Consider the following 27902-nt stretch of genomic DNA (forward strand, 5'->3'; position numbering starts at 1 on the left):
GACAACTTGAAATTGTAACAACAAAGGCTTAATCATAGGAGCAGGCCTAATGAAGTCTATGTGACTTAGTCATGACTTGATGTATCTATTCTAAGCATTACAGCCCACTTTCATTTTGAACACCCACCCAAATCCAATAACTATTTTATTGAAAAACGCTCAGGATCAGTGGGCAAATATCAGTTGTATAATTTCTTCAAAATGCAAAACATTTCCTTCTAGGAACTGTTAAAACTTCACTCCCCCTCCCCGAAAACATATTCTACTTTTAGTACTGTGGTCTGAAATGCATTAGAAGATGCACCTAGAAGCTACACAACCACTTTGTCATGCCCCCCAAGCAGTTGTTTCCAGACCATTTTACATGTGTGCATTATGCCTTTGAGGAACTGCATGGAGGAGCTTCAATATTTACTTCCACAACCTCTCACTCTGCATTCTCTTGCTGTCCTTAGGCAACGGCACCACAAACATTTTTACAAACCAGCTGCAGAATTAAATAAGGTTTCTCACGCACCCTTAAGCTGACAATGTAATTGGAAAGCTTCACCAAGACAATGGAATACTTTTCAATATGCTCCATATTTTATTGCGAGTTTTCAAATCTCCCTCATTCTCCCTGTGGGTATTCTTAACACGATGGCATCAGATACCTTTACCTCAAGAGGTTATGATGAATGCTTGTTCAATTGGCCGAAGAAAAAGCCATTTCCAACAGGGCTATCCTATTTAAAAAAGAATTGCCCACTGGATGAAGAAGCCCTTTAACTTTGCACCTTGGAAAAAGCATGGCAATATTGTCCTTATATCCTTGTTTCCACTTTAAAATGGTGGAGATTCAACATCAGCTATCAAAACAGATAGCTTTCAGGCAGTGGAAGTCAATTCCCTCCAGAGGAAGGAATTAATATTTTTAATCAAAGAAAAAACCATGATCATAGTTATTCAAGTTAACCGCAGTCACCAACTGGCCAGTACTGTCCTGAAGTCCAGGAAGAAACATCTAACAAAGCTACTAGAGATCGGGTGCGGGGGGAACCCTATTCTTCCCCCGGTAATGTACTTGATTCTGGGAAAACACCAACGAAAAGGTAGGTGCTTGCTCTCGGCCCTGGAAATTGTCTTCCATTATCCATACAGTTCATTAGGCACAAGAGATGGTTATGAAATCTTGGTCGGCGTGCCAAAGTCCACTGTGATGTTGGTGTACAAAGGGTTGTGTTCCACAGAGAGCAGCTTGTAAGAGCAGGAGTTTAGCCCGTCTGTTTTCCACACCTGAGATACCTGACGCAAGAGTTTCATTCTGAATAATTAAAAATAAAAATGGGTAGGGTGGGGTGGAGGGAGAACAAAAAAGAGGGCATGAATTAAAACGTCATGAAGGTTCTGTTTTAGAGACAGGTACGCTATGTAAAACTTTGACAGCAGATGAATCTTAAGTTCCAGTGGCCGAAGATGCAAACTGCACTTTAAGAGGCAATACAGACCTGAGCAAGGACAACTTCTATATATGATATATTGTCAGGCTTGGTGTTTCACAATCCATTCATAGGGGTACTGTGCCCACACTATGCTTAGACCAGGGTTAGTCAACGTTGTGCTCTGTAGATGTTGCAGGAGACAATGCCCATCATCCCTGACCATTGGAAATGCTGGCTGGAGCTGTTGGAAATTTTAGTCCAAAACTTCTGGTGGGCACCATAATGGCCACCCTGGCTTAGACCGTAAGTCACGTTTTCCCCCATTTCCCACCCACCTAGTTTTACTACCATAATATGACCTCATTGACTCACCTCTGTCGATTTGCTTCGTTGCCTCGGTCTCTCGTGTGGAAGATCATCGTGTATTTGGCCACATGAGGAGAAGGCCGGATAACCTTCATCTTCTGCATTTCAACTCTAAATGCAAATATAGCAATGATTTGCAAGCATGTCATGGGGGGGGGGGGGAATGAGGCTTGAGAATGATGATCAGAACCTCCCAACCTCCCCCAGCTAAAAACTATAAAACAATAGGCATCTGACTCACACCCCCTCTAGTGCATCAATGCGCTTCAACTTCAACTGAACTGACAGCCACACTGTGCATTTTTGTACAAGCTGTAATGGAAGACCCTTAACTGTTACCTCTGCTATTAAAAATGTGGGGCACCGTCTCAAATTTTCAGATATCTCTCAATGGGGTGGGGCAAACTTTGGGGCCTTTTAAATTCATTTAGCGCTTCCAATCTGGCTGTGCAAATAAGAGAATCAAGGCTAGCAAGTGCTAGTTCGCTTCTTCCTAATCCCATTTCCTTGTGGGTGAGCCAGGTTGTCCATCCGCTGATTTAAAAAACCATCATATTCGGTTAGAACCCCACTTCACCCAAAGGCATGTACTGAAAGAGATCATGGGGGAGGGGGGAATGCAGCTTGCACCTGACCTTAGCTGTTGAGTATAGCAGATTGCAGGAGACAGTGGCGCTGTGGGTTAAAGCCTCAGCGCCTAGGACTTGCCGATCGAAAGGTCGGCGGTTCGAATCCCTGCGGCGGGGTGCGCTCCCGCTGCTCAGTCCCAGCGCCTGCCAACCTAGCAGTTCGAAAGCACCTCCGGGTGCAAGTAGATAAATAGGGACCGCTTACCAGCGGGAAGGTAAACGGCGTTTCCGTGTGCGGCTCTGGCTTGCCAGAGCAGCGATGTCACGCTGGCCACGTGACCCGGAAGTGTCTCCGGACAGCGCTGGCCCCTGGCCTCTTGAGTGAGATGGGCGCACAACCCCAGAGTCTGTCAAGACTGGCCCGTACGGGCAGGGGTACCTTTACCTTTACCTTTATAGCAGATTAATTACATACTGTATCTTTAGCTGCCAGGTGAAAGGGTTTTTCTATATCCAGGCCTTTGGCTGATTAACATTCTATGGCCTTTAAAATGTCTTTGTGGGAGGTGGGCTCCTGACCCCTGGTGTAGACAATACTGAGCTAGACAGACCAGTGGCTTAATTCGGTATAACATAGCTTCCTAACTTCCTATAGTGCACGTGCCAAACAGAGATACCCAGAGCTGTAAAACAACCAGTGAAAGAAAACCAATAATGATGGTATTACAGCTCAAGACTTCATTTGCTTAGGGATTCTAGGCAGTCACGTTGAAGGGACAAAATCCACGGAAGGCTTTTTACAATTAGAAGCAGTTTGCTGAAGGACAAGGCCTAACTAATCACTAGTAACTAACAGACTCAAAAAACAGCACGTCAGTATAGCACTGAGCAAAAAGAAGTTCTTTTAAAAAAAAACCGAAACAAAAAAACCCAAACCCTTTCCCACTCTGCTTTATAACCCGACTTCATTTTGTAAGAGTATAACAGAGGGAACTGCTGCCCTCTATTGGACTCATGGATGATAGCAGCACCAAGGACAGTCTTTTGAGTACAGACGTTCTCTAGCCCAGTGGTTCCCAATTAGGGGTCCGGGGATCGCTGGGGGTCCAGGGGATACACACCCAGGGGATCCCTTGCCATGGACTCACTTATCTTGTTAATTGCACAGTAAAAGTCTTCCACGGATGATCCAGCCTCTGCTCACGACCAGCACCTGCTTGCTGGCAGGGGAAAAACTTGTGAAAAAGTTTCTGGATGGCAAGTGAGCTGGGATTGGACAAAAACCTCTGATACAGTTTCTTCCAGGGGAAGAGAGAGTGCAAATGGCTTGCTCCACGGGGTAGATTCACATGCTTATCATTTTAAAAAATGTAAGCGATCCCTTCCCCTTGCTCTCTTCTTTTTAACTGAAAAAAACTTCTATCTGCATTCAACGACTATCAGGTTTTATGGTCTATCCCACTGCCTGTAGGTAGGGTTTTCTTGCTTTATGCATTTGGGATTCTTGTCTCATCTGGAATTCCAACAAGGGAAACAGCTAAGCCAGTGGCTTTCAACCAGTGTGCTGTGGCACCCTGGGGTGCCTTAAATGATGGTCACGGGTGCCGCAGGGAGCACTGGCCTCCATCCCTCTTTTCTTCCCTCCCTCCTCTGATACCCTCTCACGTCTCTGCTGCCCAAAGGCTGTTTGTGGCAGCAGCCCTGGCTATAAGCTCCCCAGGTAAATGGTGCCTCTGGGGCTGGCCAGGGGGTGCTGGTTTCCAGGAGCTGAGGCAGCCTTGGAGTAAGCGAGTAAGCAAGCAAGCAAGCAGGTGAGGGAGCCCAGCCAGCCAGTCCACCAAGCCCTTGCTTGGGAATGGGAATGGACAGGCAAGTGGGAGGCTGGGCAGGCAGGTAGGCGCTGCATTTTCTTGTGCTTGCTGTGTGCAATGCATGCCAAGAAGAGGGGAGAAGAGGGAACACTTCACCAGGAAGGGTGAGGGGCTGCCGGCTCTTCGGGGAAAGGGTGACTTAACTAGGCTTCTGAGGCTCAGAGAATGTTTTCCCAAAGGGGAGTCACAGAAAGAATGTAGTTGGTCAAGGGAGCCGTGGACTCAAATAGGTTGAAAACCTCTGAGCTAAGCAATTTGCCACTATGGTTAGCACAACAGCTCACCCTCTGATGATTTAGTTTAGTGCTAGGGCTGGGCGATACTCTCTTTTCAACATTGTGATATATCAGCAGCTAAATACCAGTATACGCTGACATATCACCATGACTGGAATTTATTTCGGCTGCCTCTTCCCACTTTGGGAAGGAAGAAGCAGCTGAGATACATGGCCCAGTCCTACACAGTGAGCGAGTCCCGATGCCTCTCAGGCTCATATGCGAGCCGAGGAGCATCAGGGGTTTGTTGAACTGCTCAACTGGGGGGTGGAAGAGGTCTCCCGCCCCCCCCCAACTGAACGAGCCAGCAGTGGGCTGGAGGCTCCGTAAACTGCTTGGCTGAAGGGAGCGGCAACCATGTACCCCTCAGCTAAGAAGCAGAGGGAGGAATAAGCTGTATCGCGCCTCTCCAATATAGCTTGTTTCTCCCTCTGCCAGTATGAGGGCAGAGTGGGATAGTGGATTCACTCAGCAGTATATCGCTGGTGAAACCACCACCACTCCTGAGTCCCTCTGCAACCAACGCCAGCTGGAGGAAGCCAAGAGCGGTGGTGGTTTTGCTTGCAATAAAGTGAAGCCACCATCATGGTCTGCCCCTCACCCAGGCCTATTTAGCGCAAAAGGCAGCCTGTGTGGATGTTGTTTCCATGTTTTCTGTGGGAAGCTATGTGGCTACATTTGGGGGTGGGAGGAAACAGATGTACGGCAGAATCCTAATAAATTAAGAAGTTGGTTGTTCCTATTAGGCAAACAGCAAGAATAAAAACCTCACTCAAAATAAGTACTGTATTTAACTAATTAATCTCTTTAAGCCAGGGATGAAACTTGGGCACAGGAGGACTAAATAATAAAAAATTATTATCACTACTATTGCTACTACTACTACTATTACCAACATTACAAAATTCCAGCTGTTTTCTATTTAGTCTTCACCAATACTGTATCAAGCCCTGACCAAGCCTTCACCTATGTCTTTAAGGCGCAAGATCCCTCAGTTAGCAGAACCATATGCTGCAAACTTTTGCTAAGATTACAAGTAAGGAATGGCATGTTTGAATAGTCTCTCATATAAAAAAGCCTTCTGCAAATAGAACACTTGCACGTTAGGGACACAATTGCTTTTTTATTTTATTCAGTTGTAGTGGAGCAATGGGGAGAAGTTTTTCCTACTGTCTGGGGATAGGCAATTTGTGGCAATATCACAAATTTCATGGTCTGTTTTTAGTATACCTACAATCCTTTGCTTACTAGGGGCTAACCTACATTTTCTTCAAAAAAATGCTTTGCACAGGTAACCACCAGAGGGTTCCCCCCCCCCAAAAAAAGTAGGGGGTCCATGGCTTTGGCTTTTAAAAAATAGGGGATCCTCAGTAACTAGCTATCTGGTGTAGCAGGAACCCCCCCACCCCAATCATTCTGTTTGTATAAACTTCACACTCACACACTACATACGCCACATTTCTGTTATAAATTCATAACACCACATTTCTGTTATAAATTCATAGAAAGTCAACCATACATTGGATTTGCACTGTTCCATTTTTATTTTTACTCCATGTGACAAGAACTAACAAAGGGGGGTGACTTAGTCCTGGTCAGCCATAATCCCTTCACTGTCTCAGCACATACACTGGAGCCCTGCCCATGCCAACCCTGATGATCCCAGACAGAAGACAATCAAGATCACAAAGAACCTGCATATGGGAGTGGATTCAAACAAAGGACACTGATCAGATCTTCCCTCAGGGGGCAGGAAACTGCAAAATCCCCTTTGTCTCCTAGAAATTCCTGGAAGGGGAGGGGGGAAAGGAGGAACCAGCCAGGTGACAAGACACTCAAGTTACCACCAACTCCTCCCTCGGCCCCTCCTTTCTGTAATGTATGCCTCCCACAACCCCTCCTTTCTGTAATGTATGCATGATGTTTCTGGGGGTGGGCTAGACCTAGAGGAGGGGAATTTCAAAAGTTTTTATAAGACCTTGCACACTATTCTTCTGGGTCTTTCCTCTCTCCTGCACGTGAGGGGAATACCCTGTTGCAACAGTTCAATAAAGGCCAAGCCTACAGGCTGCTGTTTTGCTCCAAGTTATCCTGGTTGGTGTCTTTGTTTTGTCCAAGGGAGCCCTCGGATTTTTCCTGCAACACTGGGAACCACTGCTCTTGCCACAAACTGCAAATTATATGCAAGAATACATAGGAATCCCCCAACCAAGGAAAAACAGTTTTCTGATGAGGAGATTAGGAGCACAGAAGCCTGCCCACCACATTTCCCCAGCAACTTTTTGTTTCCCAGCTGATTTTTTCCCTTTGCAGAATTCTAGACAAGACTATATCCATTTACGAAATTCAAGCAGGACCCTGCAGATGGTGCAGCAGGGATTGGGAGTGCAGAGGAGGAAGCACAATTGCACACACCACTTCCATGTTCCTTAGCTTCTCCTCTCAACTCTGTTTTTCCTTAGGAGGGGGAGGAGAAGCCACCAGGAGCTGGCATGCCTGTGTAACATGTAGTTCTGCCCATGGTGAGCCCCACCCAGAAATGCACAGCTGCTACTCAGACCACGCAATTGCAGATGTTGCTGCATGTTGGTCCTACTCCATGTCCACCAGAGTTCTGGGGGACTAGAAATTGCTGCCAGCACTGGATTTCAGCTCCTCCAGGCTTTGATGTACTCATCTCAGGGGAAGGGTATATATACCATGGACCGTACGCTGGCAGCAACAATTTATCTAGACTCTGGAATAAGATGGTCTGCAGATCATCATAAAAAAATTAAGAGCCACTCCTTTAGGCTATTTCATCTTGGAACCATAAAATAAGTAGCTGATGTTGACTGATAGCGCTGGACATGTGCAGCATCCGTGCACTTATTGATAAAACCTTCACTGGCAAATAAACAGACTTCAGTGAAGGGTATAGGGAGAAAGAGAAGCCAGAGATATGGAGAGACCCCGGATCAAATTATCAGTTAACATGGTTGAAAAATAACTCCTTTTTTAAACAGTTAGTTCACAAGATGCAAGGATACTGATAGTTTTCGAGAAAGAAGAAACTAAATGCCTTCCTACAGGACCCAGTTGATAAATAAAGTTTCAAAAGGAGCCAAAGTTGACTTCTGGGGAAAAATAACGCTATCAGTGACATATTTTCAAAATTTCAGCAGCATTACTAATGCAATAAGGCACATGCTGCACTGTGAAGATGGTCAAGGAAATAAAGTACCGCCATGTTAATTAAATCAATTGTGTCTGATGAAGTAGACTCTGGTTGTTGTTTTTAAGAGGCTTATGCCATAATAAATTTGCTAGTTTTTAAGGTGCAACAAGACTCGTTGCTGTATTTCCTGCAAGAGATAAACACAGCTGGGACTGGAAATTGCTGTCATCTACAGAAAAAGACTGCCTCTCAATCCCAGCCCATCCCTTTTTAGCATTCAGTCAAGAGGAACAATGCTTCTATCTTTCCTTTTTATCAGCTTGCAGTATTTATTTTCTTGTAAATGGCAGTTCTGTTGACATTCAGAGAGGAAGGTAAACAGAAAGGACAAGTTCTCTGAGGCAGCAATAAACAGATCCTGTAACCAAAAGCCAATCAAACTGTCAACGCAGCTGGTAAGCAAGACTCCCCAACAACAGCAAGGAGAGCCAGCAGTTCAGAAATGCTGACTTATGAGAAATTTGATTATGATACACATCTTACAGGAGACTTAATGTTTTAATATTACCATGATTGCTGTTTTCTTTTTAATTCCACACACTGCACATTTCTGTGGCTTCAATGTGTTAGAAATTGCTTTTTCTAGCAACAGCAGCAGGAACATAGCATAACAGATATGCTAGACATTTGTACCTCTCTCAATGCAAAGCTATCAATGTCCAGAAGTTTCTCAAATTTCTACACGAGAAGTTAAAAATTTGAAATGCAGTGGTACCTTGGTTGTCGAACTTAACCCATTCCGGGAGTCTGTTTGACTTCCGGAATGGCCCAAAAACCAAGGCGCAGCTTCCGATTGACTGCAGGAGCTTCCAGCACTCAATCATAAGCCACAGAAGCCATGTCAGACATTTGGCTTCCGAAAAACATTTTCACACCAGAACACTCACTTCCGGGTTTGGAGCGTTCCGGAGCCAATTTGTTCAACAACAAAGGCTTTCGACTACCAAGGTAGCACTGCACTCTTAAAATACCTGCACAGTTTGCCACGTATAGTGAGCACAAGAAAACAAACTTATGGTTGGAGTTAATGGTGGTTTGTTTTCTGGGGGGGGGGGTCCCCTCAAGTCACACTTTGTCCTTAGTTGCTGTGATGCACCTGCTTTTCAAGGGCAATAATGCAGTTTGTTGCGGGTGTGTTTTGCCAGCTGGAAATCAATTGTGGTAGCAACCTAGATGTTTCTTAGATGGTGCTTTGGTGTTCGAAGCAAAAGTGCATTACGAGCCCTCCCCCCATCTCATTTTGAATGCTGTGCCCATTTTACAGTCCTCCTTCCAATATTTCTTTGGTGGGTGGTCCTCACCAATTTTAGTACTTAAGCATATACATGTAATAAAGAGAAAGCAGGATTCTTTCCCGCTGCCCATGTCAGGAAAGGCCTTAAATAACAGGTACAAGGGGGTCAATTCAAAAGACAGGGGCATACGAAAATGCCATATGCCATTGGCTCATCTAGCTCAGAATTGTTTACACTGACTGGCAGTGGCTGTCCAGGGTTTCAGGCAGGAGTTGTTCCCAGCCCTACCTGGAGACTGAACCTGGGTCCTTCTGCATGCAAAACCGATGCTCTAGCACTGAGCTACAACCCTTCCAGCAAGCAGACAGTTTCTGGTCACTAGTCAACCAGTAACTCCCTGTAATGATCTCATCTAAGTGCAGTCAATTCAAACTAGTGTCTGTACTCCTGTCAAGATTTCATATCCCTATTTAGGCTATTTATATTGCACAAGCTTCTCATCTCCAATTCGCCCATAGCACTTCTCTTCCCCTTCTGCATTCATTTTAAGCAACGTATGAGTCATATCCAAGGAGCTCCAATCACCCACAGTCTACGCCACCCACTTTGCTTAGGTGTGCAATTACCTGATGCGGAGGTCATCATCCTCTGCTCCCCAGCCCCAGTAGTTGTTAGAAAATCCGTTCACCTTGGAAAATTGCTCTCTTGTTAGAGCAGTTACACCCCCAAAGTATCCTTGGTAACGCAACCTAGAACACATAAGAAGTGGTGGAGAAAAGTCTTTTCAGAAAGCGGCATAAACCCAAACATAGCCTTTATCAAAAACTATTTTATAGCCAGAAAAAAGTTCAGTTACCCATCTGCTGAAGCAAAAAAATTAATAATGAAGTGTGTGTAGAGATATGCTCTCAGGGGCCTTGCCATGTCCTGAGCAAGCAGTGTTAGCTCACCTATGGCATGAAATCTGACTCAAAGACATTTCATTCTGTGAAATGGGAAAAGCCCTACAGATATAAAATACAATGCACAGACATTTCATTCTGTGAAATGGGAAAAGCCCTACAGATATAAAATACAATGCACAAGACAACTGGTAGGGGAAGCTCCTTGAAGATGGGTAAGGCTGTGTACATATATACATAAAAGGCACTCCACATCTTTCTCCCAGGCTGGCAACAAGCAGCCCTAAGGCTAATTTTTGTAGCTGTTGGTCTAATTTCTGAAGCCCTCTGCCAGCATTCAGTTCATACCACCTGTAAGAATAACTCATCCATCCACCAGCAGCCTACTGCGGAGGAAAAGAGAGGTGGCACAGAAAGAGAATGGGGTAGTTCCACCCACACTTTGATCTGGCCCCACCTGCTTCTGGCTTCATGTTCACTCACAGATGACATGCGGTCCCTTACAGATTACACTCAAGAGAGAGCAGAGTTGCCCACCCCCCTGCTTAGAAAAACATGCAGAGGAAAAAGTGAGTCATGCCAGGTCTCTCTCACCTTCCCAGAAACTGCATCCACCTTCTCCCAAGGCAAGCTTTTTTCTCATGGGGACCAAGATGGGTTGCAGTGTGTGTGTGCACGCGCATGCACACATACACATAGGATGGGTGGCTAGGGTGCCTGCTTCAATTCTGCTTGCAAAATTCAAGCAATGGTTATCACCCGTTGTTAGTGTCCCTACTTGTATCACTATGAAAGGGCATGCAAATCAACACTTCTTCAGAAGATGCAAGTTCTCTCTTCTAGCTCCTACCTGTAGCCTGTGCTGTTTCTACCCACTACCAAGTGCTTTGGCTGACTGCCACACATGTAAATGTTGAAGTCATTCTCTGGTACCAAGTCCACGTCATGGAATATGAAACAATCCCAGTTCTCTTCCTTCAGGGCCTCCAAGTATCCCACATTCAGCAGTTTTGCTCTGTTAAACTTGGCACTGCCAGCCTGCAAACAAGAAAAGGAAGCAATTTACGTCAGACCTGTTACAACTAAGTAAACTTCCTATCAGGATGCTCTCCTGATCACACGTTTACAGTATCCTTTCCTGGCTCACAGAAACTGTACCATAAAAGTAGGTGTGGGGCTGAGAGAAAACGTAATGGAAATATTATAAATGAATAAAAACGTGTGTGTGTTTTGAACCCAATCCAGCTCTAGCTGCAAACAACTCGTCTTGCATGTACAGTGTCTCTCATCCCATCAGCAGCCACCCTTCCTGGCTGCCTGTAAAGGAGAACACAGGGCAACAAAGGTGCCCTCCATTAACTTGGCTAAGACCAGCTACCGTTTGGCTGCTCCCCTCCTAGAACTGCCTCAATCAGTAGCTATTCCATCCGAACTATTGCTAAGACCACTGGCTGCTTAATCTATTCAAATGCCATGTGGTTGTTTTTACCTAGGTCTTGGGCTAAATTGGAAATTTTATTTTTTGTTCTTGTAGTTTTACTTGTTTACCTTATAACAGAATTGTTAAGTTGCTGGGAAAGATCTCCACAACCTATGGTCATTGATTACAACAGAGGTATGATAATTTAAACATATGGCATTCAGTTTGCATCTTAAGTTTTAAAATACATGGGTATGGACTCCTTTCCTAAGTCCCACTGTGTTCAATGGGGCTTATTCACTAGTAAGAATAATTAGGATTGCAGCCTCAAACTTATATTTTGCATTCTAAAGTTCGTATGTATCATGCATGTTCTCCTGCCAACCTAGCAGTTCGAAAGCACGTCAAAGTGCAAGTAGATAAATAGGTACCGCTCCGGCGGGAAGGTAAACGGCATTTCCGTGCGCTGCTCTGGTTCGCCAGAAGCGGCTTAGTCATGCTGGCCACATGACCCGGAAGCTGTACGCCGGCTCCCTCGGCCAATAAAGTGAGATGAGCGCCGCAACCCCAGAGTCAGTCACAACTGGACCTAATGGTCAGGGGTCCCTTTACCTTTGCTCTTCTACAAACATATATAAAAAATACATATTTTCCTTCTCTCTTTTGAAATTGAGAGAAACTCCTTCAGCAACCTAAAGCCTGTTACAATGGCAAGGATGTGTATACTTTCTTATGGAGAACAGAGACACTCACAAAAGCATTCAGAACTCTTCCGGAATAGAATTCACTAGGCAAACAGGAAATGAATAAAAGATGAAAAGCCTTCTTAAAAGGAAAAAAGAGCTTCTCTTTTCTCTTTCATACAGAGCTTGTTTTATAAAAACCAAGTATTGACAAATGAATATTAATGCCATACTATTAGCTGCTTTTGTTTTAAATTAGACTGAGACTGCCAAGATGAAGCAAGTTGTCACTTCAGCACTGAACTTGAGATTCCAGGCAGCTTCAGGCAAAACGCAGGTGCTGCAAAAGGACAGGTGGTCCACCTAGCTCAGTATTGTCTCCATCAGGGGAAAGGAATCTTTGAACTCAAGAGCCACATTTGTTCCTGGGCAGCCTTCCAAGGGCCAGGTGTCAGTAGGGGCAGGGCCAAAGGCAAAACATAATGCCTCAGTAAAAATGAAATGAAAAGCTGGGACAGACCTGGGTAGAGGTCTGAGGGTCATAGAGAGAGGCCTGGAGGGCCACGTTTGTCCCCCAGGCCAGAGGTTCCCCAGTCCAGGCCTACAATAACTTGGAAGCAGCTCTTCACAGCTTCAAACAAGGGTCTTCCTTAGGCCTACATGGAGATGCCAGGATCACTGTGTAGAAATTCAGTGGAAAGTGGAAAGTCGGCCCTTAAGAAAGAAGTTCTAGCCAAGTGTACAACACTTGCAACATACTTCAGTGTTCTGCCAGGAGAGCTTATCTAAAAATTTAGCCCACATCGCCTGATTAGATGACGAATACATGGGCAAATATTACTTCTGAGCAGAAGACTGGTGCAGTTTAAGGAAAGGAACTCTCATCCCCTAGCCCCAATAATTTGTATTATTCCAGGAGATTTGGAAATGGTTATCACATTCCTCATTTCGGTTTCCACTAAGCCAGAATGTAATTGTGTACAAAAGAGCATCAAACCAATGTCAATTTGGTCTACTTAAGAGTATTACATCCATCATGGAACTCAAGGTGGTGGACATGGGATTCCCAAGCCTCCTATCCAAGCCCTGACCAGACCCAAACCTGCTTGCTACAGCGATGTGGCTGAATTATACCCCCTCTGACTCCATCTTGATCCATGTAGCTTACAAGCCTAGGAACAGGAGCAGCCAATAAAATAATGGATAGGTAAAGCAGCTCTGGAGGGCAAGAGACCCAGATGTACCACCTCCAGTTTCCACTGTAATCCTTTTTTAAAAAATAAAAAATTGACTAGATAACGTATTATTTATTAATAGGAGACTGACTTATGAAACATAAAGCGTGAGCCAAGAATATGTGTCTCTATTGCTATAGATGCTGCCACATTTTGCACTCAAGGGAAGAAGAAGGCCAAAGAACATTTTATTCTTTACAAAAAACACCACCTCTAAAGCAGTGAGTGCAAGGGAACTTCACCAAGCATAGCCGAAGGAAGTCAGGCACATACGAAAATGCGAGCCAAGCCCCAGGACACAAACAGGCAATTATTTGAGCAAGACACATTTCTCAAGCCTGGCAGCTTTGAGAACAATGCTCTACCAACAGTGCATAAAGTTAATTTGCCACCCGCTCCGCTTAATTCATCTGATCTGCTTTAAGCTCTTGCAGCAGAAGACGAAACTCATCAGCACCGGTGCACATGGGGACTCCTAACCGCTGGTAACACACTGATATGGATTTGTATCAGGACTGAGGGAAACAATGTGGAATGTGCCTGAAGCAGTGTTCTGATCCCCAATTGCACAAACAGACACAACAGTCAAAAGACCTCTAGACACAACCACAGGGCAGGATAGTTTGGATTCACCCCTCGTCTCTAGCTGCAGATGTTTTGTATGGACCCACCTGGTGGATGATATAAATGGCATAGTCCAGCTGCTGCCGCTGCAGAAATGGGTGAAGGTGCTCCAGCAGGTACAACAGGTGCTTCTCTCGGTTGCGATGTGGAATCAATATTGCGACACGTTGCTGAGCTAAGCAGCCTTCTGGGCGATGGCGTCCCTTTGACACTCGAGGATTCTCTTTCTGCACCTCCTCCAGCGTGAGAGATGCCTTAAAGAAAAGCTTGCTAGGGCCTCCTATGGGAAAAGGCATGACTTCAGTCTCATCTTTGTAAACTATAAACACAGCTGCAAATTAACTTAAATGCTTAGGAATCTGCGAAGCCATTTCGGAGACTGAGGAGGTTTATTTGATGCTTTGTTTTTTAAACTTGGAACTATACACTAAAATCTTTTGTAAGCAGCTAGATTTGGCCAGTAAGCTACTCTTTAAGTTACCTAAGGGGAAAGGGGAGGATGATTGGGGGTGGGCAAGCAATATTCTTCCTCAGTGTGGTCAGCTGTCAATTAGGCCTTCCATCCAGAGGTTCCTGGGGGCTCCTACCTTTGACTCTGTACCATAATCCTAAGAGCAGGCTAGAAACATAACCCCAAAACTGGGAACTAGTAATTGCAAACCATGAAGGGAACTCTGCAAAAATTGTAAAGCAGTGGAAGGTAAGACGACCACAAGTTCACCATCCCTGTTATCAAGATCAGACTCATACATTATTGGTGTGGTACAGGAATAGCTTTTCCACTTGGTCCAGCAATATCTGAATAGTGGAATTATGTGGGGTGCCTCGATTATGGAGGAGATGCTCACATTAGCACTGTTGGCTGCCATCTCACAAGTTTCAGCACATAAATGGAAATTTCTCAAAGGATCTCCATGGAATTCTAATATTTGTTGGCATAGGATTCAGCCACAGAACTGTGACATATGAATCATGTTTTTGAATAGTACTAGAAGATATGTCAGACGGAGAAATGTAACACCAAGAGGAAAACAGAATGCTGATTTTTACAAGCTACAAGTGTTTTCTCATCTATGTGCAAATGACAAATTCTCCTTAAGACAGGGATAGGAACTGGATCTGGACAGCAGGCTGGATCCCTATCTCCGCCACCTACTGTGGGCCAAATGTGAAAGGTGGGAGGGACTGCCCACCTGTCAGTCACCTGACATCACAATGACACCAGTTGACCTGTTTTCATCCCATGAGGCCTGCAAGCCCTGACAATCAGCTGATCATTGGTGTTTGCAGAGAGCCCTTCACAGCTCTTTGAAGCCCTGACAATCTGTTGATAGTTGGGGCTTCAAAGCCTAATGGACAGCTCCCTGCTAGCTCTACCAATCACCTGATCATTGGTGGCTTGCAAGAACCACACAGAGCACTATACACAGGGCTCCACAGACGCAATCTCCTTTTTGGCACAGCTGCAACTTTACCTGCCTCACTCCCAACACCTTGTATAACATTGGGGTATGGCAGGTGGATGTGGCTTGGTCAAATCAGCCTTGCAGGTCCAATGGGGAGGCCTGGCAGGCCTGATTAGGCACACAAGCCTGAAGTCTCTCCCCCCCCCCGATGCCTTAAGGATTTTTTTTTGGGGGGGGGAGGGAATCCTCCCCTCTTTGACTTCTTAGCTAAAGCCCCCAAGTCCATGAAGTCTTGCTTTAAGACTGAGATTGGAAGACATGGATCAACTTACGCAGATACGGAGACAGAGAGGGACACGGGGGCCTCATTATGGGCAGTTTCACAGTAGGCATGGTGCTCTTGTCTGGATTTTCCGTTCGCTCCTCTGTGATAGTGGTTGGTTTTCGGAAACTCCCCACAATGCTTTTTGCTCTTGGAGTTTCATGCACGGCATCCACTAAGTAAGTGGAAGTGGCCCAGCCCACCAATAAGACACACAAGGTGAATAGAATGAGCAGCTTGAGCTTGTAGGACACGTGAAGGCTGGCATAGCTCAAGCCCATGGCCTTGCCTGGTTTATACGCTGCTCCCTCGACACTGTCCTTGACGTCTCCTTGTCACAGTGCACTTTGAGGAGAGCAGGAAAGTCAAGACGAAACAAGGAGTTCTGTGACGCCGCATTCTGACAAGTCTCCTCTGACTTTTGAACTCATGTCTTTCTAGCTGAACAATAAGCGGAAGGCAGGCATTACAAGAGTCGACCTGTTCAGAGAGAGACGAAAAGGTCATTCTATGCCATCACCCCTCCAACCTTTAAACAGAAGCACTGTGCAAAATACACAGGCTGGGGGAAAGTGGGGTTTTCTTCTTCCCTCTGTAATAAAACAAGCTCCAAAATTGTAAGCTTCATACACAGATAAAATCTTAATTTCCCAAGTGTTAAGGAAGCAGTTTGAAGAAACCATAGCTCAGTGACAGAGCGTATTTTTGCATGCAGAAGATCCCTGGCAAGAGAGGATGAATAGAGTAGGAAAGACCCCTCTACCTTACAGCCTGGACAGCTGCTAGATAGACAACTAGGGTAGGTGGAGAGTCACCTGGTATAAGGAAGCTTCCTGTGTTCCTATATTCTGTGGGGCAAGAGGGCATGTGGGCTGCATTGAGGCACCTGATCAAGGCCTGTATTTTAAAACGAGCTTAAAGATATATTTGCAAATGTTTGTATGTTTCATGCCAGGCAGAAACCAGCTGGCTAAGTACTTTGGCAGTTGTTTATCTTCCTGCTCTCCTGAACAAGCCCCCCCCCCCCCCCGATTTATAGCAGTAGCAGGAGACAAGTTTCTCAAAGTTGTAAAAGGGAATTACAGGCTGGGAGCAAATGTTACACTGACCCTACATATTACAGAATACAATCAAGCTGCAAAAACACTAATTAAGAGTTGGTAAATAGTAAGATTTATTGTTTAACAGAAAACAATACCATGTGCCTCCCATCAGACTCTAGCCATATTTTCCTAAGGTTTAAGGTATACTGAGAGAGTTAAAGGGCAATAAATTTTGGGAAGAGCTAATGGGAAAAGCAGCTGGCTGGGAAAGGGGGGTGTAAACCGAAGAGGCTTCTTTTGAAGCTGTTTTTTACTGAGTTCCTTTTTATTTTGCAAAGGCCTTTTCTTCTAAAAAGCTATCTATGTTATGTATGAGATTTGTTGGCTTAATGTAACTAGGCAAAGGATTTAGAAAGTAAGAAATGTTAGATTCTTATGTTAGATTCTTATTTAATTGATGGTGTGTGAGAATGTGAACCCAAGATCTCTGTTTAGATAGAATTTAATACCACGAGCCATTTGTTTTGGAATGCAGGGGCAACAGGGGCAAAAGGTGATCTGGTAATTAAGGTGCCTTGTCGAGGCAAATGTAAGATATATGGCTACTTGTCTGCCATTTATGGATAGAAGGAAATATAGCTCTTTGTCTCCCATAAAAGGTAATAGGAAATGGGTGTATCTTTTATGATTGGTTCTAGCAAACAGCCAATAGGAATTTCAACCAGGCTGATTGGACAGAGGCAGCCAAAGGAGGAGCAAGGGGGCTGGGCTGAGGAAATATAAGTGCTGACCATCAGGGCTGGAAGGGGCAGAGCTTTGGTAACCATATACCACTGTGCCTATCATTTATTTGTCTGACAAATATTATTATTTTAATTTCTCTATTGCTGCGTTGAATATATTTCATTCCAGCTAAGCGTTAACCACAAGCAGGGTGCTACAGCATGAGTGGAGATTTTGGATTATGCCTCCAATGAGAACAGAGTCTATTTAGTTGAGAACAAATGTTATAGCAACCAATTACTATAAATGCTGCTCAAGAAACATGAATTACCTAAGAACCTGGAATCATAGAATTGCAGAGTTGGAAGGGACCACAAGGATCATCTAATTCAACCTCCTCCAATGCAGGCATCTTTTTGCCTGAAGTGGTCACAAGTTACAAGCTGTTCAATAAATGTATGAACTCCCCTTTTCTTGGTTGATTCAAAAAAAGCACTCTGGGTCAGGTAGAGTTTACAGCAGTCTTCCCTATCTTGGTGCCCTCCAGATATTTTGGTCTACTGGCTCCATCACAGCTAATGTTCAGGAACGATGGGAGTTGTAGTACATAAAAACAGGATATATACTCCTGTGGTGGGCAACTTATTTTTAGTTTGGGGAGGGGAAGTAGCAGGTAAACCAACTTGTAATCGTTTTGGTGAAAGGTGGCATACTATGATTTAAAATAAATAGTTGTCAGGTGGACAGTTTTCTTGCTGGGGATCCAGCCCAGGGGGAACAAGTTATCTCAGCTTGAAAAAGAAAAGATGAAAGAGTGCTTATTGGCTGAACACCTGCGGCACAAAACTCACTCACATCTCCCCGGAGTAGTTTTTAAGCCTAAATAGAAAAATTGGGCACAATATTATTGCACGTTTAAACAATCATACATAGGAAAGGGAAGGTAAAGGGAAGCTAGACTCATCCCATGGAACCAAAACACATGTGGACTCCTATTTTCATATACATTTGAAAGCAGGCTTAAAAATCCCCTCCCCCCCGGCTTCTCCTCATCAGCCATATCATCCTAAGATGACAAGGCAGCATTAGAATAGGGCAAGTCACCAATGGTTCCTCTACCTGCAAGTACATTATTAACACAACAGTAGGAGAAATGCAATGCAGATGGGTTAAAAATAAGCTCATTAAATGCTAAACACACACATACATACACACATATTGTTCAATCTGCAAGTTCAAGCATGGCATTTCAGTCTCAGCTCAGCAAACAGCTATGCAAAAAGGAAGTAGGGAGGCTGAAGCATGTACTCTGAATATATGATCTGATGGCTGGTAGATAGGCAAGGTACGTGATTTTGAGGAATGCATCTTTGCAATGCTATGTGCCAAACAACTGATGCAGGAAAAATAAGGGGATAAATACATTGGGGTTAAAAAGTGCAATATCAACTAAGCAGAAATTTTAAAAAAGTTGTAGAAAGTGATTAAATATGCAACAGGGATAGAAAAATAAAAAAGCACAAGAATTAAGCCATTGCATGGACAGTTTCTCACATGCAGTATCTTGTTTCCACTTGTTAAAGTTACTAGTTTGTGGCAAGCTCTAAAACCAGCAAATTATAATTCGCACCTGCCCTCTAAGCAAATAATGCTTTGCAACAAACCTGCAACTAACTAAGCAAGTGGAATATACAAGGAAAGATGACAAAAAGGGCTTTTTCCCATACCAACAACTCTCGAGATGTGTAGTTTCAGGGTTCACTATGTTTTGTAATTTTTTTCTTGTAATTGTATGTATGTTTTTGTTTAACCATTTTTAATGTATTTTTAAATTGTTGTAATCCACCATGATACCTTAGGGTGAAGGGCAGATAATAAATAATAATGTTAATACACATTCAAAATAAGCAATATGGCGAAAAGGCACTGTGATCGTGAGACCTCAGGACATGGTGTAGCTACAATGCAAGTATAGGATATATTATCTGACGTGTTTTGTTGTTTTCCAGTATCAACTATGGACTGCAGCTTTGGCAGTAATGCTCCTTTATTTATTCACAATTATATATAGCAATGGTGTCTTTGTGTATTGAGGAAATGGCTGCAAATAGGAGACTGCAAGGTTCTGTATTGACTTGGTGTGGATATATGCCATTGAATGGAAATGACCTGTGTTTTTCTCCCCAGTAACTAATGACCCATTTTAAGCATTTGAAAACCACAGACACAAAGACACTGCATAAATAAATGTATAAAGCGGGAGAGGGGAACAGTTTTTCAGTCCAGGGGCTGCATACTCTTGCAGGCAACCTTCTGGATGCCATATGTCAGAGCTGGGTGGCAAAAAAGGGGATGGGGCAACAGATGTGACTCTCAGATTTGTACAGAAGGCTAAATTCCAGCAAAAGAAAAATTCAGAGCTTTCTACGTGCACACACACGTCCACCCAGGCACTCAAGGAGAGAGCAGGGCAAGGCCAGTGAGAGTGCAGCCTGGGGAATGTCCCAAGGGCCAGACAAAGAAGCACCCAAGCCTTGGGTTCCCCGCTTCTCTATTAGGATATCCCATACAGAAAGACATGTGGTGCAAGCACAAAATAAGATACAGTGGAACCTCATGTTACGGACGGGATCCGTTCCAGAGGCCCATCCATAACACGGAACTGACACAAGCATGAAGTGCCACATCTGCGCACGGCGCGATTTATCGCTTCTGTGCATGCGGCAAAACCCGGAAGTAACCCGTTCCGGTACTTCCGGGTTGCCGTGGGACACAACACAAAAACACGTAACCTGAAGTGGATGCAACATGAGGTATGACTGTACTGACTGGGCCATGCTGTTTTTATTGCAATTATCTGTATGTGTTTTTTTTAATTATTCCATACCCACCCCACTTTCAGATGTTCTTATTTTAATCTGCTTTAGGTTTAATCCCCAGCATCTCCAGGTAGGACTGGAGAGAAGCTGCCAGTCAGTTCACTAGGGAGCTAGATGGACTAAGAGTCTGACTTAGTATAAAGCAGCTTCCTATGCTTCCAAAAGAAATTTTAGAAGAACATCAGAAAAGGCTGGAAAGCACACACTAAGTTCATTTGCATTCCTTACACTTGCAGGCAGATACACTTCTACCTAAAAAAAAACCCTGAAGGCAAGGTCAGCTGAAAATACCGACAAGAGATAACCTGAAACTGAAAGAACTAAGACCTGAGTTCAATGAATGCTTTTAAATTCACCCCTTTCCCGACTTTCATCATTTCTAATATGGCTTCAGCTGTCCTTCTTGCTCTCTACGCTGCAAATCCTTCCACTGGAGTAAATGTGATCAAGCTCCCATTTAGCCTGGTCCATTCAGCCTGCAACAGAGACTGGAGTCAAAGATGCAACTCATCCACTCGCTCCCATTTCCTTCCTGCTGTTTGAGCCAAGAGAAAGCGAGCCCCTTAGACTTACTTGATCCTGCCACCACTGCTCCTCTTCCTGCTGCGGTGAAGCTGTTTTGTCCTTATCGCAGCTACGAGGGCTCCAGTGCCAAGTGGCAGGGCACTTTTCAGACCTGAAACCCCACACCATAAAGGAACCTCTGTTGCCTCTCAGGGATTCAGGAGGAGTCTGCTCAAAACTGCAGGAGCCACTGAAACAAAAGTCAACAGTTTCAGCCTTCCCCTGTTAGAAAGCCACTCCCTCACCCCTTCCGAGACATTTAATTCCTCCCACCACTTCTCTTTTCTTTCTAGCAAGATGTGAAAAGAAGCCACATCAGGGAAATTCTGGAGAGCTGGAGCAGGGAAACACTCACAGATGCCTCTGCAAAAGTGGCCTGACAAAATCGGTTGCCAAAACATACAAGCCCAGATTTATTTCTGCCCTGCAAGTTTTTCTGCCTTTGTAGGAAGTCATAGATCACAGAATTGTAGAGCTGGAAGGGGTCATGAGGGTCATCTAGCCCAACCCCTTGCAATGCAGGAATCTTTTGCCCAATGTTCATGACCCTGAGGTCATTTTGCCCAATGTGAGGCTTGAACCCACAACCCTGAGGGTAGGAGTCTCATGCTCTACCAAGTGAGCTGTCCCAGCTTCAAGATATACCACCAATTTCTTTGTGAGTTAAATGTACCATATATGCCACCCACACAGAATAGCTCCTGGGTTAATAATAAATAAAACCAGTTTGGAGAAGAGCTGGTTTTTCTATAACAGTAGTCAGACATGTGCTTTGAATGCAGACGGCCCAAAGTACAATCCCCGGTGTCTTCAAGAAGGGGTAAGAAGGCTCCCTGCCTTAAACCATGAAGGGCAGCTGCTAGTCAGGGAGTGGACAATACAGAACTCAATGAACCAGTGGTCTGACTCAGAATAAGGTCAGCTTCCTACGTTTCTGGTCTATAAACAACATGAAAAGGGAAACAACATATAAAGACCAGAGTGGGAATCAACTAAATTTTACTTAGTAGACACAATGAAATTAATCAACATGACTAAGGTCCATTAATTTCAATAGGTCTACTCTGAGCTCAATTGATGCCACCCCAGCATAGGAATAGCAGCTTCCCACCCTCCTTACCCTGCACTTTGCTTCTTCACTTACATGTTCCAAACCCTGCTAAGGAGTTTTAGAAGCCAAAGTGCTCCCAAATTCAACAGTTATGTAAGAAGCAAGTTGCCCAGGAAGTCCAAAATGTTTGTAACAAACAGTTTGTATAATCTGGTCTGGAAATGAAACCTGAGGATTCAAGTGAATACATAGCAGAATTTCAACCAGGCTTTAACCAGGTTAACACTTGAGTTTATATGTGATCTGAGCACCACAATGCAGCTGCATTACTAGCATCTGTCTTGTTTAATTTGGTTCATTCACCCCCCAAAAATCACTTTATAGCCATTTAACAATTAAAAGTCATTCTTGTTTCAATCTAAACAATATCCTAGGAAACATTTCCTCCCCCTTCGTGCTTAGGAAATCTAGAATTTCAGATGTCCTCTGACAAGCAGTAATAAACTCTAGTTTTATTATCTGTTTGCCAGTCTATAAAGGAAAAGAAACACTTTTTCTGCTGCCTTCTCCTGTACACTAGGCATAATTACTGAAATTCCCTATGCCAGATAAGACAACAGACTCTAGATGGTAAGTGTCAAGCGGACAATGTAACCTTCCTTTGTCCTCCTACAGCTTCCAGCTGGTAGGTGCTTAGACAGTGACCTTAATTTAGGAAAAGTAATCTGTTCTTGCTCCATTGAAATCAATGAGGCTGGTTAATTGTAATCCAAGCATATTCTATTCATTTATGTGCGGCTTCGGGCATCATTAAATTTTTCTGGCTTGGTTCCAACACTTAGAGCAATTACTAATATTAACTTCAAATGTGATAAAGCAACTTTCTGAGTATATAAATATCTTGCTGCTGGGAGTTTGAAAGCGAAGGATCCAACTCATTCTGGGAATCTTGCACTATCTTTTGGAACTGCTGCCCTGGTGAGAAAAAGCAGCGTACCTTGCAGATGCCAGAGAGCAAGGCAGTTTCTATTAGCAAAACCAAAGAAAAAGTCAGCCACACATATCGAGACAAATCATTTCCTCAGGTGATGATTGCATCCAGAAAATTAATTAGAAGTTGGTTCAATTAAAAGAGGTGCAGCAACTCCTGTGCACAAACACTCATTAGGTTTCAGCAATAAAAGGGAGCAATAAAAAGACCCATGCTGGGGTGGGAGAGGCAGCAAATTAAATAGCAAGCTCTAAACTTCCGTCTCCTGTCTGTTGAGGCACTGTCAGCACTCATTTGATGTACAACAGCTGTGATCCTAATCCTGGTGCATTCCCTGGTGCTGCCACATAATGATGCACATGGTGGGGCTATAAGGCAAGGTTAGTAGCAGCAACCCTAAAGAGCCCTCTCTTCCTTTCATTTTCACTGCTTGCAACTTTGCCTTGTAGCCACTGCCCACTTTTGGCCCTGCTGCCAACTTCAAAGACTAGGGTTACTAAAGAAAATGACCAGGACTTTGCTCCAGATAATTTTCAGGTAGAGGAGCACAATTCAAACTGCACACTCCTTCTGCCAAAGCAAAGCACACTTCAGTTGTGTCAAACTGGCTTAGTATCTTTGAGAGCAAACAGCAGCGGGGGGGGGGGGAGGGTTTTTTTGTGGGAAACCAGTGTGACAGGCTCTGTTGTGAGCTCAATTCATATTGCCCCAAAACCCAAGGCTTCTTTTTATTCTTCAAAATAAAGAAACAGCAACATTAGGTGCACTTTTAAAAAAGCATGATTAAAACGAAGTATGATTTGGCCCCTAAAAGGAACTTGCAGGAGGAAGTGAGAGATAGGAATAACTCTCCCTGTCTCCCCAGGGTGCTCTTCACTGACTGGAAGGGGAAACTGAGGCTTTGCTCTGTTGTATTCAATGTTGATGAGGAAGGAATGGAAGCATTGTGAGAATGCATATGCCTCTGTATTCTTGTCTAAGTAATCCTCACATGTTGTGTAGTCATAGGGGGACAACATGCTTACCAGTGTTGTTTGTCTATAACACTTGTCCTAACAAATTAACCCTGGTAAAATGACTTCAGGCCACAAAAAAGTTTATACCTCTTGGCTAAAGGCTTTTTTTATTGAAACAGCATACAGTACATGAAATTCTACTCTTTCTTCTGAAAAATGCATTTCCACAAATGTTCCATTTCTCCCTATCTATCGGAAATTCTGTTACAAATCTTGCATCGTAGTTTTTGGGTAATAAATGAAATGTTCAGTTGTATTCTTCTAGACCACTGGTCTTTAAACAAGAGTCTGTTATTCGAAACAGGACTGCAAACTTACCTAAGGAGAATTACATTGGCAATGTAATGGTGATCTTTTCAAGTGAAAATGAAAGCAACTAATAGAGGAAAGAGGAAAGGGGGAAAGGAGGGAGAAAAGGCCACAGCTGCTAAGTGTAAATAAATCAGTGATTGGGGATTATGGCCGTTGTCCCTAGAATGTAATCTGTAAAGTATCAAATGTTGGAATTATATTTACTAATAAAAGTAATTATGCTTTATAGAAGTTAAGCTCAAGTGTATTTCTGCAAATGTCAACAAAAAATGAGATTAATCATCCAATGTAAACTGTTTTAACACATAGTTCTTAATAGCACGTAACAGTGCAGCTGAGCGACCTTTGGAGTAAAAGGATCATCCAGCCAGCTGGGTGCAGTGCTGAGAAAACTTAGGTCAAGGGGCCGGATGCAGCCCTCCAGTCTTTTCCATATGGCCCTTGGAAGTCTCCCAAGGTCATAACACTCACTGACCCTGCTCTTCCTTGAGTGTTTTTGCCTAGCTAGAATGGGCCCTTAAAGTATAATGCTTCTTGCTTGTCCAAACAGAGGATGCTGAGTTGTGCATGTAAGAAACCTCTTGAGTTTTGCATGCCTAGCTTGTAGCCAACTGTACAAAGGCAAGGGTGCATACCCTGCCCCACCTACTTTGGTCCCTGCCCTACCCACCAGGGGCACGCAATCCTCAGGTTGCCCACAAGGAAACACATCCTTGAGTTGAAAAGGGTACCCTATTCCAGGACCAGAGGATCAGGTTCAAATCCCCCTTCGTATATAAAGCTCACTGAGTAGCCCGGGGTAAATCATCCACTCTCACTCTAGCGTAACCTACCTCAAATGGTTGTCATCCGGCTCACACACCTCTATGGCCTCCTTAAAGACCTAACAGAGACAAACAGCTGTATGGGACTCCGGGCAGCCTCCTCCCAGACAAGCCTCCCTTTTCGAGTCAGCCATCAACCGAGGCCTTGTGTACAGATTGACAGCATTCCAGGCACATTCCTTGAATTTCCCCCTGACAGCCACCCAAGTCCATGCACTATCCCAGCCAGAGCTTTATGAGAACTGAGAGGAAATAGAAAAAACCATGTGCTCTATACAGTTCTGTTTTAAAACACACAGAGAGAAAATGCATTAAACACATATTCGTTTCCACTGGGCGTTTTCTATACCACCCAGGATCTCTTCCCAAACGCCAAGAGTCCATTCCTCTCCTGTCCCCATGGAGCGGTGCTGGAGTGGTACCTCAGGTTAAGTACTTAATTCGTTCCGGAGGTCCATACTTAACCTGAACTTATTCTTAACCTGAGGTACCACTTTAGCTATTGGGGCCTCCTGCTGCCGCCGCGCCGCCGGAGCACGATTTCTGTTCTCATCCTGAAGCAAAGTTCTCAACCTGAAGCACTATTTCTGGGTTAGTGGAATCTGTAACCTGAAGCGTCTGTGACCTGAGGTACCACTGTACTTGTGTTGTGAGACGCGCATTTTACGCACCTCCGGCTTGAAAAGCGCCAGGCTGCGCTACTTATGCCCCAAGGTGCCTAGTCTTACTCGCCACCCACCCCCCCAAACCCCGGACATTTCGACGGAGCGGTGCGCCCATAAACCCGCTGCCCCGCCACGCCGCCGCCGGTCTCCTCACAGGCAAGTCCCGCCGCGCCTAGGGGGCTCCGGCTGTCCATTTACCTTCGGAGGAGGCCCGCCGACCACAGCGGGGGTTTTACGCCCGAGAAAGCGCCCACGGGCTCAGGCAGCCCCAGAGCATCCCTTCCCCGCTCCCTGGAGAGGCCGCTGCTCCTACGCGGGAAGCTGGTACGCGGGAAGCGGGCCGAGGCGCCACGGGGCTCCCTCACGCGCCGCCCGCCCGGGCGCCTCTGGTCCGGCCGTTACACGGGGCTTCGGGTATCAACCCGAATCCCCCGCCAACCACAGAGACACGGACGGAACGGCCGCCTCCGATGACCATAGAGAGATTCCTCCCGGCAGATAGAGCGTCACGGAGCTTTGCCCACTCCACCACCCCACCCCCGCTACAGTTGCCTGGAAACGAGGCCCGGCGTCTTTCTCGCGCGCGCGCAAATAGCGGTGCGTCCTGGTTAGCGTGCTTGGCGTCTCCTTTCAAGGGCTCCTCTTCTGTCTCTGTGTTGAAATTGCACCCCATAAGCTTAGAATTTATAGTGATACGGAAAGGGGGGGGGCGCATGTCTTCTTTACCTTCTTCTTCGCTACAATATATCCATTTATTCCAATTGTCAATGTCAAAAGGGACTAAAATCTATAAAATTCATAGAAAATCAGCGTGCCAGTTTGCTCAATTACTCTAGGACTCCATCACACCTCCCCTGTCCAGCATAATCCCTCAAGCAAGGTGTCAAGACCCTAATCCTTTCAAATTGCTCTGATCAGCCTTTCCTCCAGACAATGTCAGGTGGCAGACTATGCATATTTGGGACTATTGTTTTCTCATCCCCAGGAAGTGTTTATCTGTGCATATCTCCAGCTCTGCATATTCCCCCCTCCCTCCTCCTTATGTTAATCCGGTGTAGCTCTGCATATTCCCCCCTCCCTCCTCCATATGTTAATCTGTGTAACCCAACCTCCCTTTAATATATTCATGATGTAATCTGTGTAACCAAACCTCTCTTTAATGTATTCATGACGTGTTTTGCACTGTATTCTGGGACATGGAGGGAGTTTCAAAAACTCATGTCACCCCTTTCTCACGGTTCAATCTCGCCTTGAACCTGTTGCGCAATAAACTTGGATCTTCTGCAGTTTGCTCCTGTCTCCGGCTGAGCTCATTTTCCTCCGCAGGGATCCACGGACTTAGTCCGATGAGCTGGGTGGCAGAGCAGCCTCGCACCCAGATTTTTGCCGTAACAGTTGGCTGCCCAACGTGGGGCATGCGGTTCTCCCGCGTTGCTGACCGGGGGCCCCGAAATCTTCAGCCGGCACCAGGCCATTTTGCCTGGGAAGATCCTTTGGACCCCCGGCCATCTTTCGGGCGGTAATCAAAAGCCCCAGGAGTTCAGCCGGGGAGCAAAGAGGGATCCAGCCGGCTTATTCATCCTGGGATCATCATAGAAGACGCGTGAGTATAAGAGAAAGGAAAAACCCAGTGCACTGGTGGGAAAGGGGTGGAAATCTCCTGGCAACTGAATTCTCTGCCCTCCTCTCTATCGCTCCTTCTCGCCTGTCTCTTGGTCCAATTGGTGAGAGAGACCGTGGACTGCTGCTCGACCCAAAAGGGGGGTTCTGAGCTCTATCTCTTTCTCTATATTTCTCCAGCCAGCCGCACCAATTGGGAGCCCGAAAGTAAGACGGAGAGACCCGACTTGAAAGATAGCCGACTCTCCGCAACGGGTATCCCAGTTGAAAGCAAGGGGTTGGAGTTCTTTTTCCGAACTTCCCGAGCGTCCTTGCTAGGGGGCAGGAAGTGGTCTTGCTTTCTATCCAATCCCAGCCGCACTGGTCGGTGCCACGTAACACGTGTATCGTGCGTGAGCCCGCTTCCAAAAGCAAGGGGGATTTTCGGTTCGAAACTCTATCCAGGGATCACCCGATCTGGCACCGCACGGCGCGGGCGTTCAGTAGGGCCCCTTTTCCTGAGATTGACGATAGGTAGGAGGTTGCCAGGAGGGATAGCCCATGAGGAATTGGGCGGGATTGGCAGAGTGGAAAAGGACCCCAGGTTATTGACTAAGGAAATAGGAAGGAATACCGGATAGCTAGAGCTCTTTAAAAACCCTCTAAGGAAGTTGCCAAGCGACTAAAGA

At 45.1% G+C, this 27902-nt stretch overlaps 1 protein-coding gene across 3 annotated transcripts; it reads right to left on the reverse strand.

Annotated features, from left to right (window-relative positions):
* Positions 1-563: 563 nt before the first annotated feature.
* Positions 564-26111, reverse strand: B4GALT4 (beta-1,4-galactosyltransferase 4). 3 transcript variants are annotated; one of them, XM_083737161.1, is made up of 9 exons: positions 25813-26111; positions 20765-20945; positions 20548-20667; positions 15557-16026; positions 13866-14098; positions 10707-10894; positions 9581-9703; positions 1794-1898; positions 564-1303 (listed from the first exon to the last, which is right to left on the reverse strand). In XM_083737161.1, exons 4-9 carry the CDS (start codon positions 15825-15827, stop codon positions 1162-1164), a joined length of 1062 nt encoding a protein of 353 aa, XP_083593287.1. In that variant the 5' UTR covers positions 15828-16026; positions 20548-20667; positions 20765-20945; positions 25813-26111; the 3' UTR covers positions 564-1161. The 3 variants fall into 3 exon arrangements, with proteins under 3 accessions (XP_083593287.1, XP_083593288.1, XP_083593286.1); XM_083737162.1 differs by having other exon boundaries at positions 20519-20667; XM_083737160.1 differs by lacking the exon at positions 20548-20667.
* Positions 26112-27902: the final 1791 nt, after the last annotated feature.

Source organism: Podarcis gaigeae (assembly GCF_964106915.1).
Source record: "Podarcis gaigeae genome assembly, chromosome: 4".
Classification (NCBI taxonomy): domain Eukaryota; kingdom Metazoa; phylum Chordata; class Lepidosauria; order Squamata; family Lacertidae; genus Podarcis; species Podarcis gaigeae.

Excerpts from the sequence above, each read along its gene's own strand:
- B4GALT4 (XM_083737160.1), bottom strand. The coding sequence starts at position 15,827 with ATGGGCTTGAGCTATGCCAGCCTTCACGTGTCCTACAAGCTCAAGCTG. Across the intron at positions 10,895-13,865 it reads CCATTTATATCATCCACCAG|GCTGGCAGTGCCAAGTTTAA; the intron begins GTGGGTCCATAC and ends TCTTGTTTGCAG. Across the intron at positions 1,304-1,793 it reads AACGAAGCAAATCGACAGAG|AATGAAACTCTTGCGTCAGG; the intron begins GTGAGTCAATGA and ends TTAATTATTCAG.